Raw genomic sequence first — 27,618 nt, 5'->3', positions numbered from 1 at the left:
TTTTAACTGGATATGAGGATGCAGCATACTAAAGGCTATTACTAGGGCAGGGGGATGTTTTAATCCCTGTAGAGATTGTCTGGGTAAGTGAGCAAAGACTCTAGCTGACAGTGCAGATAATACAATTCAGTTCCAGGCCAAAGCACTGTATTTGTTTTTGTTGTTTTTCTCCTATCCTATCAGCAGCCTGTCTCCATGGATTTGTCTGGGAAAATAATAAACAGTAAAGCAAGCGACCCTCTTCATCCCTCTAAATCATCCTCCCAGCAAAGACCCCAAGCAAAGTTTTTGGAAGGACTATCATTTTTAAATGTACACTTACATGTATAGTAGATTACTTAAAACCAATAAACACATAAGAAAATGCACATACAGAGAGATAAGTATGTAGTGCTTCATTCTTTGAAGTTCAAAACACATCAGAGAAAAAAGCCAATGAAGACCATCAAATATTTGCAAGTACATGACATAGGAAATAAAAATATGTGAATGACTCCCCACTAGCTCCTGATAACTATATTACAGTAGATTAGTTGTAAACCAAATCTGATTACTAATAGCCATCTATGTACATGTATTTAAAAAACTCTAACATTCAAATTATCCTCTAAATCAAGGAAATAATAATCTAAAGATACTATATAGATACTAACTTCATCAAAAGTAAATGGCAAATTCATTCTGCAAAATTAAAATATCAAGAAAATAAAGCACATGGAAATATTTAAACAGAATTTCTGTGCCCCAGGGATACTTTTGAAGACTCTTAAAACACTGGTACCAGAAGAAAAAATGTTAATGCTTGGGAATCAGATAAAGAAGAATACAAACAAATTTACTATTCTGTATTTAAGTTTCTATCTTTGTACTTGCAGCCAACTATTTACACAAAATGATTCCATAGCACTATTTCTCTGATGGGAAAGAAACTGAGATCTGAATGATGGAAGTAATTAAGTTTCATATGACTTAACTGATAAATAGACAAATATGAAATACAAAAAAAAAATCCTTAAATCAAGAATCATCTTGAGCAGTATTAACTATCTGATATGGAAAGAACAAATTTGACAGACTCAAACAAAAAACTCAAGAGGACTGCCTCCATACCTGAATTTTAATTTCAATGAACTGAGGAACATAGAAAACAAATAGAAATCAACACTTTAGCTCATCAATTTTTGGGGTTTTTCTTTACCTCATTTGTCTTGAGGAGGACTCCACGGTTTCTCTTTGGCATTTATATAAAATAACTAAAAAAAAACCCCATTAAGCTGTCTTTTAAAATAATATTTTCAAAACCAAGAAGAAGGACCATCCATTCAAAGGAAGGAGCCCAGAGCTCTAAATTCATACAATCATTCGGTCATATACTTATTCAACAGATATTAGTTTAAGGCAATTGTTGGTATTAATAAACATTATCCATAAGGTCCTGTATCATTGCAATCATTATCACTATAGTAAGAATTAACGTTTAAATAATGTTTAAATGTGTCATATTTGGGTTAATGGCTTAATGGGTAAAGAACCTGCATGCCAATGCAGGAGACACAGGAGACGTGGGTTCAAGCCCTGGGTCAGGAAAATCCCCTTGAGAAGGAAATGGCAACCCATTCCAGTATTCTTGCCTGGGAAATCCCATGGACAGAGGAGCCTGGCAGGCTACAGTCCATGGGGTCACAAAGAATCGGACATGACTAAGCAACTAAACACACACACACACACACACACACCCATTAATGTTTAAATACATACAAAATAATTTCACTACACTATTATAATTAACCTTTTATTCTTTTTTGGTTTTATGATCTACTCTAAAAGGGGAAAAGTTAAATCTGTGATGAAAAACAGGCAGAAATAAGAGGCAGCTATAAGGAGTCACTTGAAAGTTAGAGAATTAAATATAATATTAAAACTTAAATTTCCCAATTTTTCAAGACTAGGATTCTTTTCCATATGCCACCACAAGACTTGAATGTATAACCATTATCAGAAATACTAATTCCTTCACTGCCCTTTGGTTTCTCAGCCTTTCATCAAGTCAAAAGTTTAATAAGCCTTTTCAGTGTCTTTATTAAATGTAAAATCTGAGAGCTATTTGAGAATGTAGATGTCTATGTAACAAGATAACATCAAATTTTATACTAAACCAGATTACAAGGGTTCATAGGTCATATGCCCTCAAGTCTCAGTGAAAACAATACATTATTTCTTAATGCTTTAAAAATGGAAAACTCACTAAATGAATCAAAGTATTTATTCTTAAAACAACTCAACATCTGAATTTAGTAAAAGTAGAAGTGAATTTTATATAAAGGGCTACAGAATTATGTTATCTCAATTTCTTGGCTAACATGGCTGGCTAATTCCACTTAATGATATGAACAATGTACACTACAGTCATAAAAAGTACCATATAACATCCCACTTTTTTCAGCATTCAGTTTATATAATAAAGATGTCTTTGGTCAATGTTCTTATACACAGTACTTTCAATTAAAAACTTTTAAAATATTAAATATTTTAAATAAAACATTTTGAAAATCATACTGTGATTATGTACATGTGTATATGTGGCTACATAATGCCTAGTATGTTAATGAGATGAGAGAGGTAAAATGGAAGAATATATGTTAGCTGAAAATTGGAAAGCAATGGCTTTAGCTTTAAAATGAAAGACAAGGAGGCATTTATTTCTTCCATGCACCACTCCCTGAAATTAGGAAACCATTTCCTTTCATAGAACACCCTTTCCGGGTTATTTAGAAGCATACTATGTTACGAAAACTTAAAATTTAAAAGTATAGAGTGCAAATGTACAATATGTAACATTTTTAAATGAAGTATCAACATAGTTATTTGGGGGGTACATCATGACAATATAGGAGAAACTGACATGCTATAGGATAAAGAATAAGGTATTCAGAGACAGAAAGCCCTGCCGTACAATACTGCCTTTATTATTTATTAGTTCTTGAACCATGGCAAGCTATTAATCTCCCTGAACATAAATTTTCTCATCTCTGTAAACAGAAATACTACTTTGCAGGATCATTAGAATTACAGATGCTGTTGCCTGCTCAATTAATTGTAATATTTCTGGATTTTTCTGGTTCCCTTCATATATTCAATTTTTATTTTAATTTTTACCTTAAAAATAATACCAAGACAAAATCCTACAATGAAATGCTTAAAAGCATTTATTCATACTTATATAGGTAGATTTACCTATAATATTCCGTATACACATTATACTTTTATCTGGAATACACTTTTACATCTTTGTTTTCCATGAAGAAAATCCTCACTGCTTATAAGAACATTTGGCTTTTCTCACTGTCTGAAGGAATACAGGTTCAGGTCACAAAAGTGAATGTGAAATATCAACTCATGGAAACTTGGCTTCAGAATACCGTTCTCCTTACTAATTTTGCAAACTATGCAGGCAGAGTAATCAACTATCAGCAAAACATACTTACAAATGTAACTAAGAGAAAAAGAAGTTTTATGAGAAATTATTCTTATTATTTTAACAGTAATTAAACGTTTATGCAACCATATTACTTCCTCAAGGTTATCAGAACAATTAACATAAGTTTTAATTATGCACATAAAAGTATGCACTTTTCTTTTCAATAAATAATTTTATTCAATTACACAAAATGATTTTTACTAAACAGTTATCTAACTTTTAAAGAACACATAAAACAAAAAGATATACAATTTAGCCCTGCAGATTTTTTTCATTTTCAATCAACAAAATTATAGCTGACATGAAAACACTGATGCTTTCCAGGTAAGCTAATATAGCTATTAAGAAGAGTATGTAAGGCAGGTCTGCTTCATGCTAACTGCTTACTATGTCTTCCAGGTACTTGAAATACATCAGTAAACAGAACAGAAATCATTGCCTTTATGGAGTAGGACAAGGGGAGATAGAGAGTAATAAACACTGTAAGTACACTATATGATAATAGTGTGTGTGTGTGTGTGTGTGTGTGTGTGTGTGTATAAACAACTGAGTAGCCTAGAAGAGAATCAGGAAAACCAGAGAAAAGGAATTGAAGTATCTCTGGTGTCATAACTGATAAGGCTATTGCCTAAGAGATGCAGTATTATTACTGTTTCAGAAATTAGATCTGTCTTATGAGTATTTCATAGCTCTAATAACTCCCACTAGCTTTCTGCAACTGGTGTTATAATTAGTAATAAAAGTGAGAGTCAAACATGTTTGTAGAACATTGGTTTTGCCTCTCCATCACTTAGCACATGGCCTGGCACATAAAAGATGCTCAATAAGTATTTATTGTATGACAATCCAAGCCATAAATAGTTTATCTGAACAGTTTTGTTCCCAAAATTTGTTCAGGGGTTTTCTTCAAGGGTCAGACAATAAATATTTTCAGACTGTCAGCCAAACAAGTAATGAGTGTGGCTGTGTTCCAATAAAACTTAATGTATAAAAAACATGCAATCAGCACAGGAGTTTTCCAATCTCTTCTTAGTTTATTCTATATCTAATTGGCTGAAGTCTTGAGTTAAAATTTCCTTCAAGAATAAAGGCAAATTAATCACCTACTTGCAAATATTTACTTTTTCAATTCTAATCAACTAACTCAAATAAACGAAACATAATTACAGCAATAACAACACAGGCAAACTCCACGTCTCCCTCCCTGTTTTGTCTTTTCTCTTTTCCTTTCCCTCTCTCTTTTAAGTGAAAATTGGAGACTCACTCAAACTGGGACAGAAGTTACTACACTAGCTAATGTCATCCCATAGGTTTTGTGAGAGAGCACACACACACACACACACACACACACACACACGCAGCACTACCAGCCATCTGGTAATACAATGCAAATATCAGAGACTGAATTCAGGTAAATAAAGGCAAATGCAGAAGCTGCTCGAAGTACTAAATAAGCAAACAATTCAAAGACATTAAGTCTGATACAGAATTTAAGAATTAATTTAGTTAGTGGCTCAGAGTGTGAGTTTGGAAATTGTGTGAATTTGTTAAACTGTCAACTCCAGTGAAGCAGACAATTTACTTAAATCTTTTAAAGTAATAGTTTCCTCAACTGTAAACCGGGGGCAATAACAGCGCCAACCTCATAAAGTCACTGCACTCAATAAAATATCAGCCTTCCACTGGCCTTTGAAAGAGCACACCTACATTTTATCCAGAGGAGGAAATGAGTACATCATTAAGACTGAAAATAAAGGATTAACGAAAGAGAACTCTTAAATCTCCAAAAGTATGCTGCTGCTGCTGCTAAGGCGCTTCAGTCGTGTCTGACTCTGTGCGACCCCATAGACGGCAGCCCACCAGGCTCCCCTATCCCTGGGATTCTCCAGGCAAGAATGCTGGAGTGGGTTGCCATTTCCTTCTCCGATGCTAAATGTGCTTAAAAACATAATTTTGCTTACCTGCCCACACATTAACATTTAATTCCTTCACCTGTCTACTTACATAAACTATACCACCTCTTGTTTTTATTTTATTAGATCATAACCCCTTTTTTGTACTTTAATACAAAAAAAGTTTGAGAATCAAGATTTCCAAAAGGTATGACTATTATGATTGACTTATACTTCTTTTCTCCTTAACAAAATATAACTAAATAAGTCTGTCATCAAATATGTAACCTTTGGACCATAAATTTTATTGGCATAAGAGATTAAAAGGTTACTGGAAGGTAAACATTATTACTTGATATGCAATATGATGATTGGTCTAAAGCACTAATCTGAGTCACTTGCACTGTCCCCTCCAGGAGACAAGAGTATAATCTAGTGTTTAAAAAAAATATGAAGGAAAAGTATATTTTCATAATTTTAGTTACACTTTATTACAATAAAAACTAGATTAAAAATTGTCCATGATACATGTGTAACAAATTAACTGACTTTGGTATTTAATAACTTCTCTAAAATATTTATTTGTAAAATCTCTAGTTTGCCAAATTTTTGTTAAGAAACCAAATTCTCTAATCATCCCAGCATCAAAATTCTAACACCTACTTCTGTCCTCAAAGCTGGGTAGCACTGTCTGAAAGCAAAATCTGCTAAGGTAGTTCTGAGCTTACCGAGGCATTGACAGAGGAAGGTCTGCATAAATGGGTTATAAGAAGACAAACACTAGGAAAAGAGCCAGGATGTGTGAGGCTTTACCTCCAAGAAAGTACTACTGGGAAGAAACTGTTGCTGAAATAAACTTGACCTTTCTTCCTTTGCATTTACAATTAAAACATGTTGCTCCCCCCACCCCCCAAATGTGTTTAATGGTCACATTTATTGAAATTCACTTTAAATAGTGTAAAATTCTCTATTTTTAGTTTTATAGACAGAAACATTTTGACAAACACACACAGTCCAATGATCATCAATATAACCAAAACACAAACTACAAAATACATATAACCAAAACACAAACTTCCATCATTCCAGAAAGTTTCCTCATTGCCCTCTGTGGTCCATGGCCCTTCCCTCCAACTATCAAATCCGATTTCTGATCCTATCATCCTGCCTTTCGGAGAAGGCAATGGCAACCCACTCCAGTACTCTTGCCTGGAAAACCCCATGGACGGAGGAAGCTCTTAGGCTGCAGTCCATGGGGTTGTGAAGAGTCGGACATGACTGAACGACTTCACTTTCACTTTTCACTTTCATGCATTGGAAAAGGAAATGGCAGCCCACTCTAGTGTTCTTGCCTGGAGAATCCCAGGGACAGTGGGGCCTGGTGAGCTGCCGTCTATGGGGTCGCTCAGAGTCGGACACAACTGAAGCAACTTAGCAGCAGCAGCATTCTGCCTCTTGCACACTGTCCCATGAATGGGACATTGTGTAGCCTGTCTTCTTTTATCGAGCATGACAATTCTAAGATTTCGTTCATCTTGTTGCATATATCAGTTTATGTCTTTTTATAGCTGAACAGTACCTCACTGAAGGAACATATTGTAAGTTCTTTATCCATTCATCAGCTGATAGACATTTGGGCCTGTTTTGATAATTGCAAACAAAGCTGCTTTAAAAAGTTTAACTTAAAGGTCTTCATGTGGACAAATATTTTAATTTGTGTTGGACAAACACCTAGGATTAGAGTTGCTATACATATGATAAGGATATATTTAACTATATAAGAAATTTTTTATTAAAAAAATACAAAGATTGATACCTTCACTAAAACAGGATACTAAATGGATGGTACACCATAGTTCTTATGAGAGGGAACACACTACTAATCCTGCAATTTATCAAGTTAAGGAATACACTGTGTGCTAAGTCCCTTCAGTAACGTCCGACTCTTTGCGACCCCATGGACTGCAGTCCACCAGGCTCCTCTGTCCATGGGATTCTCCAGGCAAGAATACTGGAATGGGTTGCCATTTCCTTCTCCAAAGGAACACACTGGTACTGTGTAAAATCTAGATTGCTTACATTGAACTAGAATCACTTCGATAATATATGCAAATTCCCCAGCACATAACCTGGTGCACAGTATATGCCTAATGACTGTTCTCTCTACACTGTTCAAATTCCCATTTTCTTAATGTTCTCAACTCCCCCAAACCCAAATTTACATAAACCCCCAGTTAAATGTAAATCACTGTTTGTTAAGTAAGCTATACAAAAGAAGAGACAAAAATTTCAACCACTGTTTTTTTAATTTATAATTTTATTTATTTTTGGCTGGGCTGGGTTTTCATTGCTGCACGAGCTTTTCTCTAGTTGCAGCTAGTGGGGGCTACTCTAGCTGTGGTACACTGGCTTCTCACTGTGGCTTCTCCTGTTGGGGAGCATGGGCTCTAGGGTGTGCGGGCTTCAGTAGTTGCACCACATGGGCTCAGGAGTTGTGGCTCCCAGGCTCTAAAGCACAGGCTCAGCAGTTGTGGTGCATGAGCTTTACTGATCCATGGCACAGGGAATCTCCCCGGACCAGGGATAGAACCCACGTCTCCTGCATTTGGCAGATGGATTCTTTACCACTAAGACACAGGGAAGCCCTCAACTACTTTTTAAAGCAAAACCAATCCCACTCATTCCTTTAAGCTGTTCATTTATCAGTTGCAGAAGAGAAGCCTCTAACAGCAGCAGATCGCAAGTAATATCCATTGTGTATGTGTGTGTGTGTGTGTGTGTGTGTTATATATATATATATATATACACACACACACACATACCACATCTTCTCTATTCAGCCGTTTATGGACACGGGTTATTTTCATATCTTAGCTATTGTGAATAGTTTATTTCATATCTTGAATAATATGAATACTGGGATGCATGCATTTTCTTGGAAATTGAGTTTGTGGGGGTTTTTTTAGTATATATATCCAGGAGTGGGACTGCCTGCTGGCTCATATGGTAACTCTATTCTTAGATTTTTTGAGGAATCTCCATATTGTTTTCCATAGTGACTACAATTTAGATTCTAACCATCAGTGTCAGTTCAGTTCAGTTCAGTCGCTCAGTCGTGTCCGACTCTTTGCGACCCCATGAATCGCAGCACACCAGGCCTCCCTGTCCATCACCAACTCCCGGAGTTCACTCAGACTCATGTGCATCAAGTCGGTGATGTCATCCAGCCATCTCATCCTCTTCTCCTCCTGCCCTCAGTCCCTCCCAGCATCAGGGTCTTTTCCAATGAGTCAACTCTTTGCATCAGGTGGCCAAAGTATTGGAGTTTCAGCCTCAGCATCAGTCCTTCCAATGGACACCCAGGACTGGTCTCCTTTAGGATGGACTGGTTGGATCTCCTTGCAGTCCAAGGGACTCTCAAGAGTCTTCTCCAACACCACAGTTCAAAAGCATCAATTCTTCAGTGCTCAGCTTTCTTTATAGTCCAACTCTCACATCCATACATGACAACTGGAAAAACCATAGCTTTGACTAGTCAGACCTTTATTGGCAAAGTAATGTCTCTGCTTTTTAATATGCTGTCTAGGTTGGTCATAGCTTTCCTTACAAGGAGCAAGAGTCTTTCAATTTCATGGCTGCAATCATCATCTGCAATGATTTTAGAGCCCCCCAAAATAAAGTCTGTCACTCTTTCCATTGTTTCCCCATCTATTTTCCATGAAGTGTTGGGACTGGGTGCCATGATCAGATAAAGAAAAACAAATTACTATGTACAAAAAGATAAACAACAAAAGTATATTGTGTAGTACTGAGGATTATAACCATTATATTCTGATAACTGTTAATGTAGGATAAATTTAAAAATATTGTATCACTATACTGTACATCTGAAACTAACATAATACTGTAAATCAACTATACTTCAATCAATAGGTAAAATAAATGAATAAATTAAAATGCAATTGATGACTAAAATAAATGAAAGCAATACATCCTACATGCAGGAAACATTTCAGGTGAGCATCACCATCTTGTGTTCAAAAACAGTAATTGCAGTACCAAATTTATTGTCAAATATAGAACACAGATGATAATAGAGACCAAAGTATGAGATCTAAAATCCATTTTTCAAATTTACTCTAATGTATACACCAATAATTATTGCATACAAAGTTTACACTGTTCATGTTTTATAATACTTCAAAATTTACCTGTATTTCAAATTAGATGGCACATATCTTAAGAACTGAATTTTCTTATATGCCCCATCTGATACTTTTGTACACCACTTCCAAACACACAAATACAAAAGAAAATATAATGCCAGACCAAAATATGGCATATTACTGTTAACGCTCTATAAGCACTTTAAAAATAATCACCAAACTAGCTCTTCTATTTGACTTTAAAATAGTCAAAAAATGGCTCCAGATTTAGTTCTTGGCTACACTTAACATTAATTCCCAAACATGAGATTCTATAGGTATTTATAATCCAAGAGAAGATTTTTCAACTTTAAAAATGACTCAATTCTGAATAATCATAGTCAGACATTTCTGGTGTAACTCAGAATTATTTTTACATTAATAGAAGGTTTTAAACAGCATAGTAAATAGACCAAAATATTACAGGCTGAACAGACAACTATGAAAAGAGAAAATATGCAGCTCAACAAGTTTTCCTTTTTTAAAGAGTAATAAATTTTCAGGGAAGAAGTTAAGGTGTTTTTCAACTGTCAGCTAAGTTTTCTATTTCACAACAGTACCTTTAAGGCTGATTTATGGCTCTCCCCCAACCCCCATTTTCTGACAATCAAGTGGTTAAAAAGAAAAGTCACTTTTGCACCTGGATGATATTTGCCTACTTTATAACCTGTATGAAGAAAGGAACTTTTCAAAAACAAGAACATTTGAAAAGGTGATACCTGAAAAAAAAACTTAAAAAAAAAAAAAAAAAAAAAAGAGCATAAAACCTCAAAAGCCAAAACAAAAACTCCAGAAATTTGTTTGGTAAATATCAATCTTTAATGCAGAATTTGGAATCTCTATTACTATCTATCTCTGTGTCACAAAATAAAAGAACTCAGAACCTTAAAGACATATTACAGATTATGTGGTACATCTTTGACAGGTACAGAAATGAGGTCCAGAGAGGCTAAATAATTTCAAAGAATACACTGTTTGATAGCAACAGAGCTTGAGTTACAAACCAAGATCTCTTTGTATCAGTCACTTTTCTTTTTTTTTCCCCCCTAAATAGGCTCATTTCGAGATATAATTTACATACCATAAAATATACTCATTTATGTGTACATTCAATATTTGTAGTACAACCATCAACAAAATCTAGTTTTATAATATTTTCAGCATCTGGAAAATTTCCCTTAGCAGCTTTGCCGTCAATCTCTTCTCCCACACCTGTCGTTGTTCAGTTGCTAAGTCATGTTCAACTTTTTTTGACCCCACGGACTGCAGTACACCAGCCTTCCCTGTCCTTCACTATCTCCTAGAGTTTGCTCAAACTCATGTCCATCGAGTCAGTGATGCCATCCAACCAGCTCATCCTGTCACCCCCTTCTGTTGCCCTCAATCTTTCCCAGTACCACGGTCTTTTCCAATGAGTCAGCTCTTTGCATCAGGTGGCCAAAGTACTGGAGCTTCAGCTTCAGCACTAGTCCTTCCAATGAATATTCAGGGCTGACGTTAGGATTGACTGGTTTGCTCCTCCAAGGGTTAGCATCGGACAATAACCTGCTTTTTATTTTTACAGGTTTGACTTCTCTAGAAAGTTCATACAAATGGAATAATACAATATATAATCTTTTCTACTTTCTTTTACTTAGAGAAATATCCTTGAATTTCACTCATGTTGTGTGTATCAGTTATTCATTCCATTTTTATTGAAGTATAACTGACTTCCAATATTATATTAGCAATGGCAACCTACCCCAGTACTCTTGCCTGGAAAATCCCATGGGCGGAGGAGCCTGATGGGCTGTAGTCCATGGGGTCGCAAAGAGTCGGACACAACTGAGCGACTTCACTTTCAGTTTTCACTTTCCTGCATTGGAGAAGGAAATGGCAACCCACTCCAGTGTTCTTGCCTGGAGAATCCCAGGAATGGGGGAGCCTGGTGGGCTGCCGTCTCTGGGGTGGCACAGAGTCGGACACGACTGAAGCGACTTAGCAGCAGCAGCAGCATACAAGAGTGATTTGGCATTTTTATACATTATGTAAGGATCATCATAGTAAACCTACTTAATGTCACTACACAAAGTTATGACAATGTTATTGACTATATTTCCTATGCTGTACAATTATATCTTTATTACTTATCTTATACCTGGAAGTTTATAACCCTTAATCCTCTTCACTTATTTTACCTATCCTCTCACTCCCCTCTACTCTAGTAACCACTAGTTTATTCTTTGTATCTATGACTCTATTTGTTTTGTTAAGTCTGTTCATTTGTTACACTTTTCAGGTTTCACATGTAAGTGAAATACAGTATTTATCTTTCCAACTTTCTTCTTTACCATAGCACACTCAAGGTTCATCCAAGTTGTCCCAAATGCCAAGATTATAATTTTTTATGGCTTAGTAATATTCCGTGTGTGTGTGTGTGTGTGTGTGTGTGTGTGTGTGCGTGCGTGCGTGTGCGTGTGTGTATATATATATATGAAGTGAAGTCGCTCAGTCATGTCCGACTCTTTGTGACCCCATGGACTGTAGCCTACCAGGCTTCTCTGTCAATGGGATTTTCCAAGCAAGAGTACTGGAGTTGGTTGCCATACATGTATATGTATATATATATAAATATGCATGCATGCGTGCTCAGTCGCTCAGTCGTGACTGACTCTTGTGACTTCAAGAACTGTGGTCTACCAGGCTCCTTTGTCCACAGAATTTTCCAGGCAAAAATACTGGGTGAGTTGCCATTTCCTACTCCAGGTTATCTTCCTGACCGAGGGATCAAACCCCCATCACCTACACTGGCAGGTGGATTCTTTAGCACTGAGACAAGCTAGGAAGCCCCTATGTATATGTGTATACATTATCTACAGCTCATGTCTTCTTTACCCACTCACTTATCATTGAGCACTTACGTTGCTTCCTTACCTTGGCTGTTGTAAATAATGCTGCAGTAAGCACTGGGATGCATCTCTCTTCTTGCAGTGTTACTGTTCCTCAAATAAATACTGAGAAGTGGAATTTCTGAATAATATGGCAGTTTCTATTTAATCTATTCCAATCCTAAAGAAAGGCAATGCCAAAGAATGCTCAAACTACCACACAATTGCACTCATCTCACACGCTAGTAAAGTAATGCTCAAAATTCTCCAAGCCAGGCTTCAGCAATACGTGAACCGTGAACTTCCTGATGTTCAAGCTGGTTTTAGAAAAGGCAGAGGAACCAGAGATCAAATTGCCAACATACGCTGGATCATTGAAAAAGCAAGAGAGTTCCAGAAAAACATCTACTTCTGCTTTATTGACTATGCCAAAGCCTTTGACTGTGTGGATCACAATCAACTGTGGAAAATTCTGAAAGAGAAGGGAATACCAGACCACCTGATCTGCCTCTTGAGAAATTTGTATGCAGGTCAGGAAGCAACAGTTAGAACTGGACATGGAACAACAGACTGGTTCCAAATAGGAAAAGGAGTACGTCAAGGCTGTATATTGTCACCCTGCTTATTTAATTTCTATGCAGAGTACGTCATGAGAAACACTGGGCTGGAAGAAGCACAAGCTGGAATCAAGATTTCTGGGAGAAATATTAGTAACCTCAGATATGCAGATGACATCACCCTTATGGCAGAAAGTGAGGAGGAACTAAAAAGCCTCTTGATGAAAGTGAAAGAGGAGAGTGAAAAAGTTGGCTTAAAGCTCAACATTCAGAAAACGAAGATCATGGCATCTGGTCCCATCACTTCATGGGAAATAGATGGGGAAAGAGTGGAAACAGTGTCAGACTTTATTTTGGGGGGCTCCAAAATCACTGCAGATGGTGACTGCAGCCATGAAATTAAAAGACGCTTACTCCTTGGAAGGAAAGTTATGACCAACCTAGACAGCATATTCAAAAGCAGAGACATTACTTTGCCAACAAAGGTCCGTGTAGTCAAGGCTATGGTTTTTCCTGTGGTCATGTATGGATGTGAGAGTTGGACTGTGAAGAAAGCTGAGTGGTGAAGAATTGATGCTTCTGAACTGTGGTGTTGAAGACTCTTGAGAGTCCCTTGGACTGCAAGGAGATCCAACCAGTCCATTCTGAAGGAGATCAGCCCTGGGTGTTCTTTGGAAGGAATGATGTTAAAAGCTGAAACTCCAGTACTTTGGCCACCTCATGCGAAGAGTTGACTCATTGGAAAAGACTCTGATGCTGGGAGGGATTGGGGGCAAGAGGAGAAGGGGACGACAGAGGATGAGATGGCTGGATGGCATCACTGACTCGATGGACGTGAGTCTGAGTGAACTCCGGGAGTTGGTGATGGACAGGGAGGCCTGGCATGCTGCGATTCATGGGGTCGCAACGAGTTGGACACGACTGAGTGACTGATCTGAACTGAATATTTGTTATCTTCTTTATAATAGCATTCTGACAGGTATAAGGCAATATATCATTGTGGCTTTAATTTGCAATTCCCTGATGACTATGATGTTGAGCACCATTTCATGTATCTGTTGGTCATCTGTGTCCACTTTGGAAAAATGTGTATTCTTTGCCTAGTTTTTAACCGAGTTGTTTACTGATGTTGACTTGCATCAGTTCTTTGAACATTTTGAATATTACTCCCTTATTGGATATATCATTGCTAATATCTTCTCCCATTCAGCAGGTGGAAGCCTTTTCATTTTATTGATAGTTTTTTTTTTTTTTCCACTGTGCAAAAGCTTTTATTTTGATGTAGTCCCATTTGTTTATTTTGCTTTTGTTGCCTTTGCCTCAGAAGGCAGATTCAAAAAATATTGCTATGACCAATCTTAAAGAACTTACTATGCTTTCTTCTAGGACTTTTGTAATTTTAGGTCTTATATTTTAATCTATATTTGCACATAGTATAAGAAAGTGATCCAGTTTGATTCTTTCACATGCTGCTGTCCAACTTTCCCAACATCATTTATTGAAGAGACTGTCTTTTCCCCACTGTACATTCTTGACACCACTGACATAATTAAGTGACTATACAAGCACAGATTTATATCTAGGTTCTCTATTTTGCTCTGTTGATCTATATGTCTATTTCTGTGCCAGTATCATACTGTTTTGCTTACTACACTTTGTAGTATAGTTAGAAATCAGGGAGCATGATGATTGCTACTTGGTTCTTCTCTCACGAGGCTGCTTTGGCTATCCTTTATGAGTTCATACAAATTTTCAGGATTATTTGTTCTAGCTCTGTGAAAAATTCCCCTGGAATTTTGATAGGGATTGACTCTGAGACTGATGTGGATAGTAGGGACATTTAAAAATATTAATTCTTTTAATCCATAAGCACAGTATATCTTTCCATTTGAGTCATATTTAATTTCCTTCATTAACATCTTATAACTTTTGGAGTACAGGTCTTCACTTCTATGTTTAAATTAATTTCTAAGTATTTTATTTTTGATGCAATTGTAAATGGAAGAGCCTTCTTAGTTTCTCTGATAGTTTTTTGTTAATATATAGAAATGCAACAGATACTTGTATATTAATATTGCATCCTGATAATTTACTAAATTCATTAATTCTAATACTTTAGTTGATGGAGTCTTTGGGGTTTTCTACATACAATATCATGTCATCTGTAAAACGGTGACAGTTTTAACATCTTGCTTTCCAATTTGAATGCTTTTTATTTTCTCTCTCTGAAATTGTGGTATCTGTAACAAAAGGGTAAGATTTCTGAAGATGCAATAAAGGTATCATATGAAATAAAACAAAATGCCAAGCCTGGAGGACATAAAGACTGGTTTGTGAAGTGGAATGTAAAAATAAGACCCAGAATACAGTTTTCAAAAATAAAGAACTACATAGAAGAGGTAATAAAAACTGTTCTTTATAGCATTTTGGAGTAGAATCAGGCTGGTATGTAGATGCTTTAGGCAGAAAAACAGCTGTTTCTTCAGTAGAAAAAGAGTTTCCTAGTAGTCTGAGTCAAAGATGAAGTGGTCTATTTCACGAGTTAACATACTCCTCATCAGTATAGGTGAGTAATAAACAAAGAATGGAGAAATGAGGGGTAGAAATTTTATAACAGGGTCAATGTATCAGAAGCATAACTAGACTATTAAATTGTCCAAGTTGCTCTCTAATCTTAAAAAAAATAATTTTTTTAGAATGTGTGTATCAAGGACAATATGTACTTTATTATTACTCTAACAGAAGATTAAACATACTCCTATTTGTATGGTGAAATAATCAAATGTTATTTACTAAAAAGTGAAATTGAAGGTCACTCAGTCGTGTCTCCATGAACTATACAGTTCATGGAATTCTCCAGGTCAGGATACTGGAGTGGGTAGCCTTTCATTTCTCCAGGGCATCTTCCCAAGCCAGGGATCGAACCCAGGTCTCCCATGTTGCAGGTGGATTCTTTACCGGCTGAGCTACCAGGGGAGTCCAAGAATACTGGAGTGGGTAGCCTATCCCTTCTCCAGTAGATCTCCTGACCCAGGAACTGAACTGGGGTCTCCTGCATTGCAGGTGTATTCTTTACCCACTGAGCTATCAGGGAAGCCCTCAGGCACACTGGGGCACACATAAACAAATGAAAAAACAAAATCAGGTACAAAACAGCTATCTGTGATTACAGAGTCTTAACTCCTCAAAATTTAAACATCTAGTCTGAAAATCTTAACAATGAAAACACTACAAAGGGCTTTCAACTCACAATTATAGAAAGAAAAAAAAAACAATACAACTTTAAGACTGAGATGTCATGAATACTATTTTTTCATATAATAAAAATTTTGCTTCTATATTTATGGATTTTGGTAAGTCATTCAGTTGGAAAAATAATTATTTAGCCCAAGAAAACGTATTTTAAAGATGAAATATTTAAAAAATGCTCAAGAAGATATTGAAGGTAATTTAAAGAACAAAAAGTTAATATAGTCTCCCTACTATTATTGGTTTATTTTAACCTCAGCATGATATTGACCCATATTTATCGGTCATATATATTTATGAAATAATATATTTAAACAACCTTTAGAAAAAAAACGTTGTGGTTCTTGTGTGAACAACGGACATTAGAGACTTTAGTAAACTGATAAAAGCTTACAAGGATACACCAATGGTCGGTGAACTTTTTCTGCAAAGTTCCAAGTGATAATTTAAGCTTTATAAGTCATAGGGTCTCTACCATAACTACTAAATAGTGCAAATGAAATCACAGACAATACATCAAAAATTAGTCTAACTTAGCTGCTATATTTAAAATGGGTAACCAACAAGGTCCTACTGTATAGCATGAGAACACTGCTCAATGCTATGTGGCAGCCTGGATGGGAAGGGAGTTTGGGGGAGAATGGATACATGTATATGTATCCATGTATAGCTAAGTCCTCTGCTGTGTAGCTGAAACTATCACACTGTTAATTGGTTATATTCCAATATAATATAAAAAGCTTTAAAATCTGAAAAAAAAATAGTGTAACCTTGTACCAGTAAAGCTTTATTATGAGGCCTGAAATTTGAATTTAGTATCATTTTCACATCACAAAAATTACCTTTTTTGTCAACCATTTTAATAAGTAAAAACCATTCTTAGATCATGAGATGCAGAATAACAAGTGATAACAGATCTGGCACACAGGCCATAGTTTGCTGACTTCCCCTGGGAAGGACAGTCTTTACCTTAATCTCTAAATGAGACATGACTCACATATGCATACAACCTCTGACAAAATTCCGTACCCCTGGTCCTGAAGCTGAAACCCTTGTTAACTGCTGCCATAATAAATATACTGAAAACACTTAACGCTTTAAAAAAACAAACAAAAAAACCCACACACAAACAGCAACAATAACAAAACTACTTCTGTCTTACAAAATGATGGTAAAGCTGAAATTGGAAAATAGCCTTGCAAGAAGCCTCCCACATCTGACCAATGACCCTGCAAGAAGCCTCCTACATCTGACCACACTGTGGCTCACCTTCTAACACTCTAAGACTCTCCATATCATTTTGATAAATATCATGTGAGAGTTGGACTGTGAAGAAGGCTGAGCGCTGAAGAATTGATGCTTTTGAACTGTGATGTTGGAGAAGACTCTTGAGAGTCCCTTGGACTGCATGGAGATCCAACCAGTCCATTCTGAAGGAGATCAGCCCTGGGATTTCTTTGGAAGGAATGATGCTGAAGCTGAAACTCCAGTACTTTGGCCACCTCATGCAAAGAGTTGACTTATTGGAAAAGACTGTGATGCTGGGAGGGATTGGGGGCAGGAGGAGAAGGGGATGACAGAGGATGAGATGGCTGGATGGCGTTGCTGACTCAATGGATGTGAGTCTGAGTGAACTCCCGGAGTTGGTGATGGACAGGGAGGCCTGGCATGTTGCGATTCATAGGGTCGCAAAGAGTCGGACATGACTGAGCGACTGAACTGAACTGAACTGAAAGATCAAAAAGTGAAAAGGGAAGTCACTCAGTCGTGTCCGACTCTTTGCGACCCCATGGATGGTAGCCTACAATGCTCTGCAGTCCACGGGATTTTCCAGGCAAGAATACTGGAGTGGGCTGCCATTTCCTTCTCCAGGGGATCTTCCCAACCCAGGGATTGAACCCAGGTCACCTGCATTGCAGATAGACGCTTTACCGTCTGAGCTGCTAGGGAAGCCCAAAGATCAAAAAGCATCCCGTAAATACTTACAGGAAAAAAAAGAATTATGATTCATTTAAACTTTTAATGTTTCTTAGATCAAGCAGCTTGTTTTTTAGTTCTGACTTATCTGAGAATAACAGTAACAGATGAATAGGACTTTTAATTTATAACTAGGAAGGGTGGAGAGGAAAACTGTTCACAAACATATTTTTAACCTGTCTGAAGGTATTTCTGGAATACAATTCATTTGAAAATTGGAAGCTACATGTATTTAGCTTCTCATCTATTTAGCTTCTCATCTGCTAACATTTCTAAACATGCTAATTTTTCCATGTTACAAAGATATCAATAAAGTCAACTTTTAATTTATAGTATTTAAGAAATAAAAATATTATGCTATATTTAACCAATCAACCTGCCTTTCAGAAAAACTGGGAGGAAAATTAATTCCAGTTTATAACTTCCATGAGTTAAAATACTAAGTTAGAAAATAATTTTGAATACTGAATCACTCATGACCTCTACATAACTTACAAAAATGTCCTCAATTGAGCAATCTCTTCCATAGATGGCTTAGAGCATAATTTTTAAAATTCTACAAATTTACTATTATAAGAAAACTAGGTTTCAGGCTAGATATAATAATTATAGTAGTAATCATTATTGAGAGCCTGTTATATACCAAGCATCAGTACTAAAAGTAGCCACACTAAGCATCAGTACTAAAAGTAGCCAAAGGGACTACATTTTAAAATATTCATAAAATCAAACCATTCTGAACCTTATTTAACACTAGGGTAAGAAAACATGATCATTTCTTCCTTAATATCCAACACAAATACTTGAAATACCATGGATTGAACACTATACTCTTCTAAAGGTGCTATGTAAGCTACAGTCTAACAAAGAACAATATAAACTCCCAGAGTTTGAGCTTTAAACCATTATTTGGGCATCAAAAATAATTGTTTGTTGCTCTGTTTCCTGATGTTGTGTAAATCCAGGCCATCATCAATCTAAAGACAATGCAATGGCCTGACATCACAATCTCATTTATCTTCATCTGTCCTTCACATTCTGTCATTCTTAATGTAAAATGGCCTCTAAAGGACGCAACTTCTCTTCACTCATCTAAAAGCTGAAAGAGGAGGGTAAGTGGGTAAAAGGTCTATGGTGGCTTCAGTATACCACTGGAGACTCCAGGCAATCACTTCACTCAGCCTAGAGAGCTACACTGCAGCTAATGTGCTTTACATGTAAACATGACATAGCAGGAAGCAGGTTAATGTGATTCTTGAGGTATGTGTCTCACTTCCCTTGCTGAATCCTCAGGATACTCCAGCTTTAGTTTCCCCAGGCTATATGAAACTGAAATATTGTCCAAGAAAGATACTAAACATGCACAATATATGGGACATAGAATGATATCAATTTCACTTCTCTGACAGTCCAAGAATTCTTTCCATTCCAATATACTAACTTAAGGTCATCATGATACAGAGGTTGTTAGTCAACAGGCAACAGGATTGTAAAGTATGCAAGCTAATTTACATGGCCAAACACCTTAATTAAATGTACCCAAGTTAGATTAACTGCATCATATCTTTCATATTAGAACAATCCTTTTTCTTTCCAGATTTACGTCAAAAAAAAAAAAATCTCTACCTTTCAACATCAGCACAGGAAATTTACTTTAAATTCTCCTGTCGCCTATTCTCTTCCTACTACTGTTTTTCCCAGACAAGACAGGTGGTGAAAACTACGTCTATTCATTTCATAACAGGAAGTTGTTCTTTGTTAAATCATCTCTTAAGACTGTTTTGTTTCTAACAACACATTCAGGGCACATTTTGAACACCATGTTCTAATCACACATGTGCTAAAACCTTTTTTTCCCCAATAGTACTATTAAACAATACACAAATAATATAATAGTCCATAAAAAATCTAGAAAATACACCTTTGATATAGCTTATATCATCTGAGTAATAAGAGAAGTACAGTTAATAAAAAATTCATACTAAATATGAATATGGAGTTCCAGCTGAAATAGAAAATATTTAAAACATTTTTATAAAAATCATTGATTATTTAAAGTATTGTCTTTTGCACAACTACAGAACATATGCAGAACATTTAAACCATGGTTCAATGTACTAAATTCAGAGTTGTACTTGAAAGCACAGCATGTATCATTTGATGATCTTGAAGCCATTGTTTTATCACAAAATATTTTTTCCATTTACCAATTTTGCCTTGCTGCCAGTCATAATTATATAATTTCATCTATTACAAATTAGATACTACAGATTTTGAAAAATTTAAGTAGTAAAGGCCTTTAGATCCCTATGACCTAGAAAATTAAGTTTCAGCATAGAATTACAAACACTCTTAATATCTTAATTTAAATGTGTTCATTTAAGATTAGTTTGGTAAAAAAGTTGTATTTCTAAATTTAAAAAATTAATCAAAGTATATACATATGTGTGTGTATATGATGCATGCATACATACAAACAAGCATATGTATAAGTACACATATATACATATATGTGTTTGTATATGTTTGCACTTCTCTGATGCATCTAGAAGCAAAGGTTAGTCAAAAGGCATTACCAGTGTGTAATAATACTGGTACTTAAAACACACATTTTCAATAATTAGGTGATTTTAGAACCAAGATGTTAAGTTAATGTTTTATAAAAGATCAAAAACATGATAAGAATTTTGGCAAGTTATTTCCCAAACTTTAATTTCTCTAAGTCTGTGATACTGAAGACTGCCACTTATGAGTTGCAATAAGTGGCATCTGTGAGCATCTGTGTCCAAAGGCAAATATTATTAGCAAGCAATAAACACATTAAAAACAATGCAAAAAGAAATGTATAAAAGAACCACTTCCCTCCCTTCAATCTCCCACCTTTGGAGACAAGTTCTGCCCAAAGTGGTTAAGCATTTTCTCCAAGAGAGCAAAGATATCCACAGACAAAAGTATCCCTAAAAGAATGGAAGTCATCTACCATTACCTCTGGGTATTGGTATTTAACGTATTCTAAGATGAAGGAGAATAAAGGTCCAAAACCTTACAGTGACACAAGATAACTTATAATCTCTAGGTTTATCTTAAAAACTTCTTTAGGTCTTTTCTACCAGGTGGAGGTAAAAACTAGGATAAATTTCACCTTAATGCAAAACACAAGAGGTTGAGGTTCAATGTAGGTCTTATAGAGCAAAAAGTTAGCAAAAGAGATGATGTCAACAATTTCACTGTATTAAACAACAGGCTTACTGTTACACTTATAAAGAACATGAAAAAATGTATCCTTTAAATAAAGGAGTTTAAACTCATTTATCCATTTCTACTTTAAGAGAGATTATATGTATAATTGAAGAAAGATATATCTGGACAAGGCAAGGCACAGAAATACTCCATCTGAAGAAGACAGACTCCACAGAAAAGAATATTTCAAAGGAGCAGGTTTGTACCCAATCAAATGAATGGCAAAGATAAGTTGGTCTCTGTGAAAGTTAGAAGTTATTCTTAGTGCCCAGAAGAGAACTCACATAGGGGCTAGAGAAGAAGCTGAAGAGTACTGTGGCAGGAAGAATTCTAGCTCAGTCAAGATGCTATTGTGAAGGGCTTTGCAAATGTAAAACGGTCCTGAACCAGCTGACTAGAAGGTGAAGAGATTTTCCTTGATGGACCTAACTTGATCATGTACAACTTAAAAAGACACTAACTAGGCTTTTTCTGGCAACAGAAATTTAAAGCATAAGATGGATAAAATATGATGGAGATTCTCCATTGCTATCTTGGGACAATGGAAGGGGCCATGCAAGTTTCAAGGGGCTGAGAGTGGTTCCCAGGTGACAGCTAGAAAGGAAATTTAGTTCTTAGGTCTACAATCACAAGAATTGAATTCAGCCACAATTAGCTGAGGAATATCAACTAAGGACAAGAACATAGTTGGCCAACAACTTGCTGAGTTCCTGAGCAGACAATCCCATCATGCCATGCCCAGATTTTGACTTACCTAGAGAAACAATAATAAATATTGTGTGAAGCTGTTAAATTTGAGGTAACTTGTTACACAGTAAGACAAACTTAATACATGCACTAATCAAGCTCAATCATATAGCCTGATTTAGAAGAACCCAAGAAGTTTACAGTAAGCCCCAAATGCTACTTCAAGAAATGGATGGTATGGGGAGGGAGGAGGGAGGAGGGTTCAGGATGGGGAACACAGGTATACCTGTGGTGGATTCATTTTGATATTTGGCAAAACTAATACAATTATGTAAAGTTTAAAAATAAAATTAAAAAAAAAAAAAAATGTGTCTAACATCAATGACATACAACACTAGAATACCAAAGAGGGCCATTAGATTAGACACTACTGGGAAAGAAATCTAAGAAAATTTCAAGCTCATTAGCCATAGTAACTAGGAGACAAAGATCATAAAATACAATATGTATTTACCAGGAAAAAGATGATTGTTCTAGATTCATTAAAACCAAAAGGTGGGATTAGGTCATCTTTAAGGTTTCTTTTAGCACTTTCTATAATTCTTGTTAAGATATAGTCCTATCTTTTTTTTTTTTTTTTTTAAACTTTACAATATTGTATTGGTTCTGCCATAACAGACATGAGAGATGCCTGGGTACAAACCCAGATCCTACAGATGTTCATAACTCAACCAGCTTCTTATAAAACACTTAATCAGGAAGAGAACAATTTAATTTATTAAGGTTCAAAGCTTTCTCATCTGCATTCAACCAAGGGACTTCATAACACAGCAAAATATCAAATTGAATGAAAGCAAGGCTTTCTTCCCATATAAAACCTACCTTCATATTTTAAAAAGATGATTTTTTAAAAAATCCCATATTTAAAACTGAAAGTCAGTATATATGTGCACAAGGAGGAAAAAGTTTATAAGGTCATGTACATGAGGCAATAACATTAACAAAAGCTGAGAAACTGGTTGATGCCCTGGGAGTAAATTTTTACTCTCAATTTAGATCCTTGTTAAAAAATTATACATTAAGTATAAATTAGGCTCTTAAAACTTAAGTGAACTCATTTGTTAAAACATGACTTGGGGGAAAAATAGTGGTAGCAATCAGTTCAGTTCAGTTCAGTTGCTCAGTCATTTCCGACTGTGACCCCATGAACCGCAGCACACCAGGCCTCCCTGTCCATCACCAGCTCCTGCAGTTCACCCAAACTTACGTCCATTGAGTTGGTGATGCCATGTTGTCCCCTTCTCCTCCTGCCCTCAATCTTTCCCAGCATCAGGGTCTTTTCAAATGAGTCAGCTCTTCACATCAGCTAGATAGTATTAATTTTGCACCTATATAGCTTAATTTAATGGTATAATCTAAGTAACTTCTTAAGACAAATAAAACTCATTATCATTTTGATTCTATTTACTCTGAGAGCAATTGCTAGGTCAGGACTTCTAGAAAACTGCTGAAAATAACTTGAATCTAACTAGTTAGTGAATATCTAGAATTTTATCCTAATATGAATGAAAATATTAAAAAAAAAACTTCTCAAATCAGATGAAACACAAAACGAATTTCAGAACTTCAATACCATAGGGAACTATATTGAGAGTTTAATGCAACAATGAGGGAGGAGAAACTCAAGGGATAATAAAATAATTTCATTAATACCAAACCATAAGCAATAAAAACATAAACAAAACTTTTTCTCTGTTCTCTTCATTTCCTTTAGTTTAAGATCTTTCAGTATCCTCTAAATGACAAACTGATTAAAAAGTAGTTTGACAGAAAAAAAACAAAAAAAGAACCCAATATAATCAAATGATCCAGTTCTTGATTATACAATGCCCACACTGCCTTCTTTCCTTACCTTGTCTATCCTATCTGGACGATTGGTAGCTGCCAAAATTGTCACATTCTTTAACTGTTCAATGCCATCCATTTCCGTCAAGAGCTGAGCCAAGACACGATCAGCTACATTCCCAGCACCTGAAGAACTGATTTTTAAAAACACAGTTTTAAAAACCTATTTACCTGTCCCCAAACACTCTACTATTTTAAAAAGACTGTATATTCTGTACCAAGAAACATTATGTCTTTTTCAAATTATAAAATGCATGCTTCAGAATTCATTACTTGTTGAATTATCATATTCAAGAACTAACTAGATTGAAATAATTTCTTTTCCTCCATCATCAACCATGATTATTTTCTCCCTAAGAACGAAATGCTAAAAAGCATCAAATATAAAAGATCTGTTAAGTAAGATGTAAGATTATTTTTTAAAGGTTCATCAAATACATAATTACTTAACTGATATTTACATTTTACATGGCAATTAAACTGACAAGAATTGGGAATAAACAAATGAGTAAGATACAGATTCATTCTCAAATGAAGTTCAGAGCTTACATGAGACAGAAAATTCCTTACAAACATATAACAAATGGGGTATTTTTGACCTATCTTGATATTTTCATAAATATTAAGAGTATATTTAAACTTATCAGCAAATAAGGAGTCACCACAATACACCTATTTGGAGAGGCAGGCAAAAAAAAAGCATTTTATTTTGTTGCTTTTGTTCATGTCCTAGGTCAATTACAAAGCTACTCCTGGAGAAACTATACTTTAATCTCATTTCCTTTGATCACAAAAAAATTACTGAATATCTATTCTTAAGAAGTAAACCCAACAGGTTTTAATAGTGAACAAAATCCTGATATTACACAATCAAAGTCTCAAAATAGTAATTCTCATTAGCACTAGCTGGAATTTACTAAAACCTGTTCAGAATTGAGAAATACACAATAAACATCTGGGTGGGCAATTATAGAGTGACACAACACTGTAAATGTATTAAATGTATAAATTCAACCAGATGCAGTTCAGAGTGGGAGAGGAGGAGAAGAGGGAAAGAGGGTAGAAAACCACACCCCATACTCTTATCTTAGCATGACAAGTACACCTTAATGTTCATACAATCATCACATAATACATTTAGTAATAAAGTAATCAGGATCTCTAAACAGAAGAATTTAGATCTCAGCATGCATTACAAGTTCCAAAACTTGACACACAGGAGAACAGCCTCTAATTCACACTAATCAAACACATGAGGCTGTTATATAAATCATTACTATCAATTAAATTAAATGGTAGGTTCTTCCAGGTTATTATATAAATTACACTGTCAATTTATTAAATGGTCTTTCCCAATGCCAAAAAACTTTGTGAGCAAGCAAGGAGAATCAGAGAAGCCAGTGAGATTTGTTTTAGTTAGCACTAATTCCTGCAAGTAAACAATTGGCAGGTGTATGAATTTGCTGACCTGATTCTACTTAAGAATAAACTTAGAACATTTTGAATAAATGGATTACCTATCTTTCCAAAAATGCTCCATGATAAAACTTATCCAAATGTTAGATAGGAACATTGCTAGCAAAAGCTCTAGGGCTTCTGCATGATGACTACAAGCATATAAATATTTAAGAATGTCAACTGATTACATCTGAGGCCTATAATTATATCTACTTTGCTAATAATTAGTTGTGGTACTACACTACAAGGTGCTATGGAAGGTCACAGGATCAGGTCTTGGGAGAGTTAAGGTGAGCTGTCCAGAGGAAATGGTTTCTAACCTACAACTTAAAAAAAAATGAGTGGGGACTAGACAGTCAAAAAATAGAGGGAAGAGAGAGAACACTGAAAATGGAAACCACTTCAGAGTAGCACAGCATGGACGGAGGAGCCTGGTAGGCCGCAGTCCATGGGGTCGCCAAGAGTCAGACATGACTGAGCGACTTCACTTTCACTTTTCCTTTCATGCACTGGAGAAGGAAATGGCAACCCACTCCAGTGTTCTTGCCTGGAGAATCCCAGGGACGGGGGAGCCTGGTGGGCTGCTGTCTATGGGGTCGCACAGAGTCGGACACGACTGAAGCGACTTAGCAGCAGCAGCAGCAGCAGCATTAATGTAAAAATGTAAAAGATCAGCAGAGAAAGATAAACCCAGGGTGTATGACAAAGGCTTATTATCCAAATTACAGAGCTTGGATTTTAAACTGAAGTGGATAGGAAGTTTCAAGTAGAGACATGAAAAGATCAGATTTATAATTCTGAGGACCACAGTGGCTACAATATAGAAAACCAGTTACAACTGGGCAGTGAAAGTGAAAGTCACTCAGTGGTATCTGACTCTTTGCGACCCCATGGACTATATAATATATATATATATATATATATTATATATAGTCCATGGAATTCTCTAGGCCAGAACACTGGAGTGGGTAGCCTATCCCTTCTCCAGTGGATCTTCCCGACCTGGGAATCAAACCGGGGTCTCCTGTATTGCAGGCAGATTCTTTACCAACTGAGCTATCAGGGTAGCCCCAACTGGGCAGTACTAGTCTGTTTTCCAGTCCAGTATAAAGTAAGAATCTTATAAGTCTTAACTCCCTCCTAACAAGTAAAAAGCTCTAGAAATTGAAAAATTAACAATTCTTTTTAGATCCCTCAGAAATGTGAGACTCGAGCACCCTAATCCGTTCAGGCTGCTATAACAAAATACCACAGACTAGGTGGTTTATAAACAATAGAACTGCATTTATCACACTCTGGAGGCTGGTAAGTCCAAGATCAAGAAGCCAGTATGGTCAGGTGAGAACTCTTCCTCTGGCTGGTAACTGACACCTTCTCACTGTGTGCTCACTTACTACTACACTACTAAAGGCGTACTTGCCACAGTTCCTTTTACCCAGTAAACCTTGTCTATCAAGAAAAAAACTGTAAGGCAGAATAAAAGGCTAACCAATATAGCTGGAAGAAATTGAGTTAGCATCAGAACCAGAGAATCAGCGAGAATGCTAGAATTATCAGACCAGTAATTTTTTAAAACTATGACTAATATGCTAAGGGCTCTAGTGGACAAAGTAGACGACATGCAAGAAAAGGGCAACATAGGCAGAGAAATGGAAATTCTAAGGCTCAAAGAGAAATGCTGAGACTTAACACTGTAACAGAAAAAAAAAGAATTCCCTTTTTGGGTTCATTGGTAGATTACACAGGGGCTGAGGAAATAATCTGTTTAAGTGAAGAGAAACATTCAAAATGGAAAAGCAAAGAGAAAACCGGACTAAAGAAAACAGTGAAAAAAAAATCAGAAAAGAATATCCAAGAACTGTGGACAACAAAATATGTAATATATGTGTATCTAAAATAGAAGATAGAGTAGAATATATTTGAAGCCATAATGACTGAGAATTTCCCCAAATTAATGTCTGACACCAAAATCCAAGATCAAGGAATATAAAAAATCAATAATGCCTTGAATATTCCAGCTACCACTACAGGATATCTATGCTGTCATATTATGGTCAATATTCAGTTTAAACCTAATAGTAAATAAATTACTTTAGATTAACA

At 35.9% G+C, this 27,618-nt stretch overlaps 1 protein-coding gene across 10 annotated transcripts in view; it reads right to left on the bottom strand.

Moving 5' to 3' along the window:
• The window catches only part of AFG2A (AFG2 AAA ATPase homolog A), a 379,428-nt gene that overhangs the window by 252,036 nt on the left and 99,774 nt on the right, over positions 1-27,618 (bottom strand). For all 10 annotated transcript variants that reach the window (XM_070386484.1, XM_070386483.1, XM_070386485.1 and 7 more), the window contains exon 14: positions 24,065-24,191. In XM_070386484.1, coding sequence (XP_070242585.1) covers positions 24,065-24,191 — 127 coding nt within the window. The remainder of the gene's footprint in view (positions 1-24,064; positions 24,192-27,618) is intronic.

The sequence above is a fragment of the Bos mutus genome, chromosome 17, assembly GCF_027580195.1.
Source record: "Bos mutus isolate GX-2022 chromosome 17, NWIPB_WYAK_1.1, whole genome shotgun sequence".
Classification (NCBI taxonomy): domain Eukaryota; kingdom Metazoa; phylum Chordata; class Mammalia; order Artiodactyla; family Bovidae; genus Bos; species Bos mutus.
This window is presented reverse-complemented; position numbering and strand designations above follow the sequence as displayed.